This window comes from Poecilia reticulata, linkage group LG3, assembly GCF_000633615.1.
Source record: "Poecilia reticulata strain Guanapo linkage group LG3, Guppy_female_1.0+MT, whole genome shotgun sequence".
Lineage (NCBI taxonomy): Eukaryota > Metazoa > Chordata > Actinopteri > Cyprinodontiformes > Poeciliidae > Poecilia > Poecilia reticulata.
This window is the reverse complement of record NC_024333.1, coordinates 13609600-13621013: the sequence shown is the minus strand read 5'-3', so window position 1 is coordinate 13621013 and position 11414 is coordinate 13609600. Positions and strand designations below refer to the sequence as shown.

At 40.5% G+C, this 11414-nt stretch overlaps 1 protein-coding gene across 12 annotated transcripts in view; it reads left to right on the top strand.

The window, feature by feature from the left end:
• The window catches only part of cemip (cell migration inducing hyaluronidase 1), a 228577-nt gene that overhangs the window by 185519 nt on the left and 31644 nt on the right, over window positions 1-11414 (top strand). For 11 of the 12 annotated variants that reach the window (XM_017303981.1, XM_017303972.1, XM_017303974.1 and 8 more), the window contains 2 exons: window positions 2256-2341; window positions 5138-5269. In XM_017303981.1, the coding sequence (XP_017159470.1) occupies window positions 2256-2341; window positions 5138-5269 (218 nt within the window). The remainder of the gene's footprint in view (window positions 1-2255; window positions 2342-5137; window positions 5270-11414) is intronic. The other variant, XM_017303973.1, reaches the window with a different exon arrangement.

Here is an 11414-nt window from a genome sequence, read left to right as displayed (position 1 = left end):
AAAACTGATGTTTGATCAATTCTCCGTGATACAAATCTATAAACAATTTTGTTTCTGTTAGTTCTGTCAAGATGCAAGAAGGGGCAAATTTCTCTTATATTGGTCAATCATTTTAAATATGTTGTAGGAGCCGTAGTTTGATGATTAGTTCAGTTTTTGTCACTTGTTTAACTGCAGTGGCGCCACAATAAAGGTAATAAAGCTGATAAACTGGTGAAGAACCAAACACCACTTCTATTCTGCCTTTTGTCACTCTGTGTCGCTTTACATGGACCCATTGCCATGGCAACCGACAGACAACAGCTCAACGAGCAGATGGAGCAGAGATTACCGATCAGGGGAATCAACACCAAAAAAACAAACATTTCCCACACAAAAAGTAGCAAAAACACCAAAACAGAACATTCAATCTGTTACGTCATGTTGTCAGGCTTGATGTCTATATTGTGATTATTAAGTTTTCGCCTGACCACCGCGGTGGTTGATCAGCTGATTTAAACACCTGCTCTACTGATGACTTGATGTGCAGGTTGTTTTTAGTATAGTGCTAACGGAACCAAAACCCACCGAACTGCGCAGCACATGTTAAGGTTATCAAAGTCAATAGAAGGCTAGCAACAGTTAGGCCTGCGTAACTAACTCACTGCTCACTTTCTCAATATTTTCTCTAAATTAAAACTTTTTCCTCACCTGTTAAATGTGAAACCCTTCAACCTTGTTATCTATGGCTGTCATAGGGTTGAATTAAGGGTCCATATATGCTGCTGCCTCACGCTCTGTCAAACGCAGTTTGACAAGGACTCCAACCTTTTTTTGTTGAAACGACGTCAACTGGGACACTAAGCCCCGTAGGACTTTACTTAAACGTCGTTTAACTGGGAATCTAACCCATGTTTTACTCAAGGGACTCTAATCCGAATAGGGCTATGAGTGGGGGACAGTACTTGCGCCTCTCCGGGAGGGTCTTTACATCATTAAAAACTAAACACAGCGTTAACAGTGAGAGAGGAATAAAAAGAAGGAAAGGTGTATTGCCAGCATACTTAGATGCCACCAGGTCTGTGGTGTGGGGTTGATTGGGTGCCCGGTCTTTGGTGGACTCGATCAACCTTCCTCTGTTGCTTCTCCCTGGGCCTGCACCACCCAGTGGTTCTTGGTGTCTTAGACATGGGTATGTGCCAGCTCATCCTGGCAGCTGCTTGCTGGGGCGGGGGGCCCAAATGATCTGGCTTTGTTAGGCCTCTGTTGGAGGTGTGGTTTGACCTTGGGCCTCTGTGTTCACGGCTGGATCTGGACACAAAATTGCAGAGCATGTGGTCTCGTCGCTGCATCTCCCTTTGGGGCAGTTTTGGGGCTCAATGTGTGGGGACCCACTGGGTGTATATTGCTTTTATCTTCCTTGTGTCATCCTCATGTCCTGGAGGACAGGTCTGTGGATCACCACACCCAATACTGAACATAAAGGAATGTGCAACAGATTTAAATTCAATTTAAATAACTTTGTCTCCAAGGAGCAATTTCAAGGCACATGAGTAGTACAAATTGACTGAAAAGTGATAGCTCAGACAACATAATTCATAAAATTCACACTTGTTAATATAAAAAAAATATATAGATATGTAGATAATAAGAGGTACAGTGTGATTCATGACTGTGTGCAGTGAGAAGTAATTATGTAGCTTATATGCGGCGTTGTAGCGAGAGTTCACATTTGGGTTGGGACGGTCAAGCTGCAAACCTGTGTACCAGGCAAAGAGAGGTGATCTGCGCTGGCTGCAAGTCGTAAATAATTTTACTAGTCAAATTCTATACAGTGTAAATAGAATAATAAATTATCGCTTTCTTTCTGCAGGCTACATGTTCAGTACAGTGGGAGCTGATGCACATGATATTGACTTCTCAATTCTACATAGAAAAATCTTATCAAAATATTTAAATTGTTAGGAAGACTTAACAAATGCTAATTTCAGACATTATGCTAATTTTAAACTTCTTGATATACAATATATAGTCTGAATATAGAAAAATATGAAAAAAATACATTTATAATTTTAAAAACTTTCAGAATAAAGCCTAGATTTTACTTAATTTAAGTGGTAATAATATGCACAAACTTGCATATTATCAGCTTTGTGTGTAAAAGGTACACACAGAGCTTATAAAAGTAATATAAATATTGTAGCTATAATCATAATTATTTATTCTTACCATATTTTCGTACCTAAAATATATTTTGTTTTGTTTTTTTATTTTAGGCTGGAATGATCCTTGATAATGGAGTGAAGACTACAGAGGCCAATGACAAGGACAAGAGACCCTTTCTGTCTCTAATTGGAGCCAGGTTAGATTCACCTAACAATCTTACTTTTCAGCAAACAGTGTGGATGTAACTTATTATAATTAAATATTTCTGTTTATTTCCTATGTAAGTTTCATGTGTGGCCACATGTATGGCAATGACTAAACATTTTCTGTTCACACTTTTCTGTTAAGAATTTCAGTACATGTTGGCAAAGAATAAATGACACCTCTTCCAACTGTGTGGTACATACCTTTGCCACTAATTTCAACAGAGACGAGTATTAGTTTTTCCAACATCCATTGCTATGGATGAACTAATGAATAGTGAAAATTAATAGACTTATTATGTCCCTGCTAAATGTAACCTGCATGCTGAGTGAGATTTTTGAACATCATTTTCTTTTATTTCTTTTTTTAAATTTTTTTAATGGGATACTTAGAGTCTATGACATCCTGAGATGCTATTGATTACAATTATCTCCAAATTCACAACAACAACAAAAACTATCAGTTCAATAAACACATAAACAAAGCGAAACTAACAAATTACACACAAAGCCCTTTCAGTTTACTTTGCTTTCCCACAATTTAGTCTTATACATCTTTGTCCATGAAAGTTACCCTTACAAGCAAAACAATCTATCAATTCTACCAACTCATTAAGTGGATTTAGTTCTTAAATCTGGAGTATGTAAGTTTTTAAAAATGTTTTTACAGGGATGGAGTCAAGACCAATTCTTCCAAGACCAAGACCAATATAAGTCCAAGACCTGACATTGTGAGACCAAATATGTAGAACGTCGATAAATATTTCAGGACATTGCTTTTGTTAAAAAGCAATGAGTGACAAAAGCTAGACCAAATGTGAACAAACAGATATGCTCTTTTAAATCAAAGCACCAAATGCCTTCTGGTGTTTAAACATTCACATGCAACAATATTTTGTGGTCATTAGCAATAATAGAGTATTTTTTTAGATGATGAGATGCAGTTGCGATCTCATCACTGATGTTGCTTTTATTTAACATTTAGTTTGTTGTGCTTCTGCAGGTGAAGATAAAAGAAAGTAAGTTTTGTCATTTTGACAAAGACAGGAGAGTCTCGAACAAGCCTTGACCCAATTTGCTGAACAAGACCAAGACCAGAAAAAAAACAGGTCAAGACTGGTTCCAAGTCCTCCATCCCTGTTTTTTTTTTGTTACATATTTATTTAAACAGTCTCTCAGCTATGACAGTATTGTATGACACAGATCATTTATGAAAAAAAGATGGCCCTCCAACCAGTGCTACTATTTCCATCTGCAGAAATGTACTGCTCTCAGTCAAAAACAATTGATCAAAGACAGGAGGAAAGTCCTAGACCAGTCATATAAGCGCTGGTCAATGTGCTAATGGCATATAAACAACTTACCTCTAGAAGAAAACTGTTTATCTGCCATCAGCAGTGCCCATGCTATCTAGCTAGAGCATTCAAGACACCCTCTGTTGAAGGAAACTAGCTGTAGAGTAGCAAATAGCAAGGGAGAGAGTGTGAGCAGAGTGTACATGAGAGTGCTTGACAGCACTAAGACCCTCCTCCTGGCTGTGATTGGTGGCTTTAGTGCAGCTGTTTATCATACTGCCATCAAAGAGATGTTAAAGGAAGTGTAAAGTCAAAGACAAAAAGACTGATGGGCTGTTAGAAGTACCAATTCATCTACATACTAAGTAGAATGTCTCCTCTTCTACCCGGTTTTGCTGTGATTGTTTGTAAAAGCTTTAAGTAGAATTGAATTAGTAATCTTATATTGCTCAAAGTCCTGTGTAATAACAATAAATCCATCCATCCATTGTCTTCCGGTTATCTGGGAAGCAGCCTAAGCAAGGAGACCCACACTTCTGTCTCCTCAGTCACTTGATCCAGCTCCCCGGGGAAAATCCAAGGTGTTCCCAGGCCAGCTGAGAAACATAAACCCCTACAGTGTGTCCTGGGTCTTCCTCTGGGTACCTGGAACCCCTCACCAGGGAGGGTCAAGAAGGAGGCATCCCAATCAGATGCTTGAGCCTTCTCAACTGGCTTCTCTTGACATAGAAAAGCAGCAGCTATATTCCGAGTCCCTCCAGATGACAATAAGTCAAATAAAATCTAATCTATGTATAAAGCTTGCTGTTTTCAATGGACCCCAACAATAGCATTAGCACCAAGCTCATGTCTTCTCTGTGTAAGCTAAGCTCTGTTTGCAAGGAATGCAAATGGGCTTGATACACGGGGAGTGATCAACAACCGTGAAAGACGAAGATTTTCTACCACTCTGGGTGAAACCAACAGATGGGATGGGATGACGACAACCTTCTGTGCTGCGTTGCTTTTCCATGTGTACTGTCAACATGTACGAGCTTGTAATCTCACACGCATGAGGAAATGAATGGGGAGAGTACTTACAGCACTTTAAAGAGAGGAAGCAGGCTGGTTACTAGAAAAATGGTCATTATTTGCATGCCTTCACTCACGAAGGATCGTTAGGTCACATGAGGTGGGGAAGTCCTTCTTAAAGATAATTTTAATTCCTCTTCAGTCTGGGCTTCAATAAACAGGCAATGTTTATACACAAAGAGACAGATGTCAGTATTATTAGTAGAAGACAGAGGATGCAACTTGTAACAAGGGTTGAAGTCCAGATGTCATAAATATAGTTGATATCTATCATGGGCAAGACAAGACAGCAATAATACTGGGACTTAAAGTCAGGAACTAGTGCAGGGAACCTAGCCGGAAAAGCTATGATTTTGACATGACGGCATGAATTACAATGACAATCTAAATGATCACACTGTGCTACTTTGGAACATTGTATAGGTATAGCCCGCACCAGGATGCAGATCTCTTCAAACCCAGAGTTCCTGCAATCATCAGTCATTTTATAGCCTACAAAAACCAGGATCATGGAGCCTGGCTGAGAGGAGGAGATGTGTGGCTCGATGGCTGCCAGTGAGTACAATACATGAAAATTCTAATTGATTATTATTCTGACCAAATGAATGCATGTTTGTCTGAAGTAATTCTACAAAAGATGTATTTAAATCAATGTACGAGCGTATGTATACATATGCTTAATGTATCTGTGTTACATAGTGGTCTATGCAGTGTTGTGGTGAAGACCACCTAGCCCGAGACCAAGACAAGACCAGCGCCGCGCTCTACATGATATAAAATGTGAAATATGATCAAAATTACTTCTCAAATTGTTCTGAAAGATCCATATTCCCAAAAACACAGATATTAAATACTTATTACATTTAACCAATGTTAAATTTAACAAACTCTTTGTTCTGCTTAGCTTCCATCTCTGTGCTACGATCTGCGGTGGTCTCGTGCCATCCCTAAAAAGATAACGCCCTGGGTGTTTACCCATGTTGCTCATGTCAGAAACCATCTGCACCATTAAACACAGCAACTGAGGCAAAACCCTGACGGTCAACTATGAACACTGACCAAGGAGCAAGAAGTAGATACTTGTATGCCAGTAGTTCCCAAACTTTTTGTCCTGAGCCCCCCAGTGGTTCCCAAACATTTTCTGCCCCCCCTCCCCCAAACAAATAGCTGTGTGGTTGAACGATGTATTTTTGAGGGGGGGGGTCGACTTTTTGGGGGGCAAAATGAATCTATGTAGCTGAACATAGACAACAACTTAGCCTATGAGCTACTTGTTAACAAGCTTAAGGTGCTGTATTGATATTAGGGAGCTAGTCATCTTTTAGCTAACTTTACCTGCATCAAGCAGCTTCACTAAACAGTCTGTTAGTTTGGGGGAAAACTGTGAAAAGTTCTTTGCGTTTTACTGGTTTTCTGCCATGATTCTAACACACCTGAGCAGCTCTGCACAGCAGCAGCAGGTCTCCTTCACTGCCGCACAGGTGCACAGCGCTCATGTTGTGTTTAAAGACGGCTCGGAAAAACAGATTACCACGGATTAAATAGTTTTAACTTCTGATAAAAGTGACAGAGGACACAGATATGGTTAGTGTGGAAGACCCTACTGTATCAAATTGACAGAGGAATAACAGAGACTTGGCCATTCAAAGGTAAAAACCCAGCACATACAGCGTTCATGTTTTTTTGTTTTTCTTTTTCATCCAGACGGCTTCCCGTGCCCCCCCTGCAATGGCAGGGGCGGCATTGCCCCCCCTACAGTGTCGCTGTGGGGCGCGCCCCCTACCACAGTTTGGAACCTCTGATGTATGCTATTCTGACAGCGTATGGTAATCTGATAGGCTCTCAGTGACACTCCAGTCCTATCCAATAATAAAGACCCGTGCAGAAGAATCGTTCTGCTCCTGAATGTCGCATCACTACATTGCAGACTTTTGGACACATTGTTGTCTCAGATATGCGACAAGTCAGTCAACATCTCTGCACAATAATTCAGAGAAGTGAGTGTCAACTTTTTTCATCACAATGCTTATGTGTCTCTGTACAGCTAGCTTTGCTAACATCACGTCAACAGAGCTTACCATTCTTTGAGATACTTTTCTAAGTGATGAAAAAAGTTGGACTTAGTCCCCACCGACTGTGAAAGCGAAGAGCTGCTGAGTTAGCTGTGGCCATCGGATTTCTGATGATTTATGCAGCTTTATTGACTATTGACTGACTATTAGACAGATCTTCTGCCCCTGAGAGGAAACCACTGCATGTCTTGGAGCACCTCGTATGAGTCAAAGGTGGGGAGGAGGACGGGGAGTAACAGAAACACGTAATTGCTTGGTTTTTAATTGGTGCGTTTTGCATCCACTGAAAACAAAGATGTTAACAAATAAACTGGACAGTATGCTGTACATTTAGTGATATTTTCAGTTGCAGTCTCGACTGGTCTTGAAATAAAATGCCGAGTCCTCAGCGCCCGAGACCGAGACAAGACCGAGACCATCAAAAAAGCAAAGCTAGCTGTATAGAGACACATAAGCATTGTGATGAAAAAAAGTTGTCCCTCTCTGCACTTATTATTGTGTGGAGGTGTTGACTGACTTGTAGCATATATGGGACAACGCTGTGTCCAAAAGTCTGCAATGTAGTGATGTGACATTCAGGAACAGTCCGATTCTTCTGAATGGCTCTTTACTTAGAAAATGGGACTGGAGTGTCTCTGAGAGCCGTTCTTTGTTCTTGTAATGCTTTGGGTACACTGCAGTAGAAGCTATCATTATTTTATTTAATCATGTACATTGATTTTTTTTAATTAACAATTAAATAAAACACAAGAATGAGAGTACGCAGAGCATGCTCCTTGCTCTATGATTGTTTTCGTTCAAAGTGGCAGCTGTAATGTCTGCCATGGTGTCAGACTACCTGGCTTCATGTAGCCAGAGAGAGGGTGAGAACAGTCACTGTGAGCTCCTTGTGCTTGGTTACTTCTTGCTTGTTGCTCCTTGGTCAGTGAGTGTTCATAGTTGAGTATTATTTACCGTCAGGGCTTTGCCTCAATTGCTATGTTTAATGGTGCAGACAGTGATGGTTTCTGACATGAGCAATATGGGCAAACACCCAGGGTGTTATCTTTTTAGGGATGGCACGAGACCTATGCGGATTGTAGCACAAAGATGGAAGCACTTAATTTTAATATTGGTAAAATTTATCAAGTATTTAATATCTAGGTGTTTTTATGGGAATATGGATATTTCAGATCAATTTGAGAAGTAATTTTGATCATATTTCACATTTTATCATATCATGTAGAGCACGGTGCTGATCTTGGTCTTGATTCGGTCTCGACTTCCCTCGGTCTTGGTCTCGACTTGGTCTCGACTTGGTCTCGAACCTTAAAAGTTTTGGTCTTGTCTCGGTCTTGATACGCTCTGGTCTTGGTCTTGGTCTCGGGTTAGGTGGTCTTGACCACAATACTGTTGATAGCTACCGACAGCTAGCGGGGAAGCGCATTGTCACTCATGGGAGACATAAACTGTCGATTGCGGAGTCCCATAAGTGGGGTAGTGGGCTTGCGGGAGTCGTTAATGACTCTACTTAGCATACAAATAGCCTAGCATATGCAAAGGTGCTTCAGCAGAACAATGTGGATTCTTCTTCTTTTTGTAAGGCTGTTGGCCAACAACTTTTAGGTGCTTTACCGCCACCTTCCAGGTTGGTGTATGGATCAGACGCTTATAATCTCCCTATAATACCCGTTCTTCTAAGAAAATTAAAAATACTACAAAAAACTACATCCCCTGACGATCTCTGAAACAACACTCTAATATCTAACTTATTTTTATTTTTACTTGACTTTCTAAGTCAGTGGTCCCCAAACTACGGCCCGCGGGCCGGATTCGGCCCGCCTCCACATTTGGTCCGGCCCCCTGAACAATACCAGAGAGCATTCAGATTTTTTTTCATTTCCCGTATTTTCTGGACTATGTGGATTTTTCTTCAACAACCAGGGGGCTCTTTAGCAGGAAGTGAATCAATGGAAGTCTCGGTTACTTGCGCGCCAACACTGAGCCCACAAGCAGCAAAATGAGTAAGAAACAGATCAGATGTCTTTGGAAAGTTTCTTTGCAAAGGGGAAAAGGCCCAGAGAAGAGACAGGAGGATGGATTTATCCCGGACCGGTAGGTGAGTCCCACATTACAAGCCGCTCTGCGTAACATGCGGCGACCGGCTGCTAATGAGGCAATGAAGCTTCAAGCTGCTTTAACATGTAGAGACCAAGCAGGCTGTGGATATAAGCAACACTTCGGGTGTCATCGTCTCCCATCACTCCCAGATGGGACCGTCTCGTTGCAGAGAAACGAGCTCAGGGCTCCGTTAGTCATTATCATGAGTTAAAATTTTCATGTAAGTAAAATTTTAGTTTTTGTGGCACTTCTGTTATTTTCAAGGGATATATAAACGTTACCAAACCAACCACAGTCAGAGAGCGTTTGGGCAGTGGTCGAGAGGAGATGAGTAGAGCTTGTGAGTCTTAAGTCTGGTTTAGACGGCAATATTTAAGAATTGTCTCCTCTGTGGTCACAGATTCTCCAAACCTCTGTGACCACAGAGCTGATAAAAGTCCAACAGGTTTGATTGGTTCGTGTGTCCAAGGCAGGAGCAACACGAACCGATTCCAGTCACAAACATCCCGATTCCAGAGAATAATCCAGTAAAACCCCCAACATAGCGGGAATTTAGAATAAGCAAACACGGATGAAGATGTAGAAACAATAGTGATAGTTTGTGGAGTCATTTTAAGAGATAAAAGATGTAACAAAAAGAAAAGGCGGTGAATAAAAGACGACGGGAGCAGCCGCTCTATTTGCTGCACTATGATTTGGAGGTGAATATGTTTTTTTTATAGTTAAAATTTTTAACTGAATAAACATAATAATGACCTTTAGATTTAATGATAAACATTCCACATATCTCTGATATCCACTGGGCTGCGCGATATGTCAGCTGTTTGATATTCCCCTCTGCTCTGACGTCACCGCGCTTTCTGATTGGCTGCCTGTCACATTCAGAAGGTCGTATTCTCTTCCCTGGTCAGGGAAAACCCCACAGGCTGTGATAAAAGGGCCAAGACAATTCAAATTGGGCATATTCAGTATTTAGTGGGAACACCAACATGCAGAAACCTTATCTGACGGTCCACCCTCCCCCTCACCACCGGGCCGCAGCATAATCTCCACATCTTGACCGTTGACCAGGTTGGGGACCACTGATTTAGCACATGCTAGTAGCAACACAAAGGATCAGCGTTTTACTGTTACAGTTACCGTTYGGAAACGACCGTAATCAGTTCAGTTAAATCTAATCTGGGCAACTTTTTCTTTTTCAACCGTAATAAATGTAATATTCAATTGACCTGTTATTACTCTTAATGTTGGGTGTGTCCCCCTCTGCTGCTGCTGCATTGTTGTGGAAAACCTGGAGCGGCACGTTTTTATGTGTATGTTTTCTGGTTTAAAAAAAAAACAACAAAAAAAACTTTGGGGTTGTCCCAGAAAGGGTTATTTGATTGTGCTTTCTGGAAAACAATGCATTTTTACATTTAGGCTCTCCTGCAATCGTCACACTTTTTCTGTTACAAACTGACTCCGGCCCCCAGCAGAGAAGGAAAAAGTTATGTGGCCCACAGGAAAAAGTTTGGGGACCCCTGCTCTAAGTAATACCTCTCTTTCCCATACATATTTGTTGCATTCTAAAAAAATATGTTGTACTGTTTCTAATTTTCCACAATAATTACAACAACCTGTCTTGTGTTGATTAATTATTTTAAGAGTACTATTTAATTCTGTATGTCCAAATCTTTTTTTTCTTTTCTTCATTTTATTTTTTCACTGTTTCCACACAAAATACGACATAAATGCTTGTCCTCTTCTGGACCATCTGGCAGTGTTTTTTTGTCCAAACATTATCCAACATTGTGCGTTCAGGACAGGCCCAACGTCTCTCCTGTAGTACTTGCGGTCTCCACCTCACCAGCGTCCATCCTGACTCCGCCTCATAGCTGCTGCCATCCTGCCAGACAATATAAATGAAAAATAGGAGTATGACATTTTTTATAAGTGTCTTGCTTTATTATTAAATTGATAAAATATTGTTTAATACAGCAGTATTAATACTGTATATTAATTAAATAAAATTGTCTAATTTGTTCATCCCTAACATTTAATTTTCTGTACTTGTAACTAACCTGTAACAATAATAGCTCACAGTCAACCTGGAAAAAAAAAAAACGAAAATCTGAAATTATATTCATTTTAATAACAAAGCAGAAGTTCCACAAAGACACTCATGGAAAGAATGTCTATACTCCTGTTTTTAGTTTATGTATTCATATGCAGTCACTTTAATAGATGAACTCTCACTTTGTCCAGTCATTTATAGCTTTAGTGTCCAAATTAGTGACAGGATTTGGCTACTTTATCACACACAGAAAGACATATACTTGAAACATTCAAGGAATTGTGACATCCCTAAATTCAATAAATCTGACCTGCTTCTTTCTTGACCAACATCTGGATGACTGGCAGTAGGTCCTGGACGCAGCTGGAAAACATTTTTGTCCATCCATCCATCCATCCATCCATCCATCCATCCATCCATCCATCCATCCATCCATCCATCCATCCATCCATCCATCCATCCATCCATCCATCCA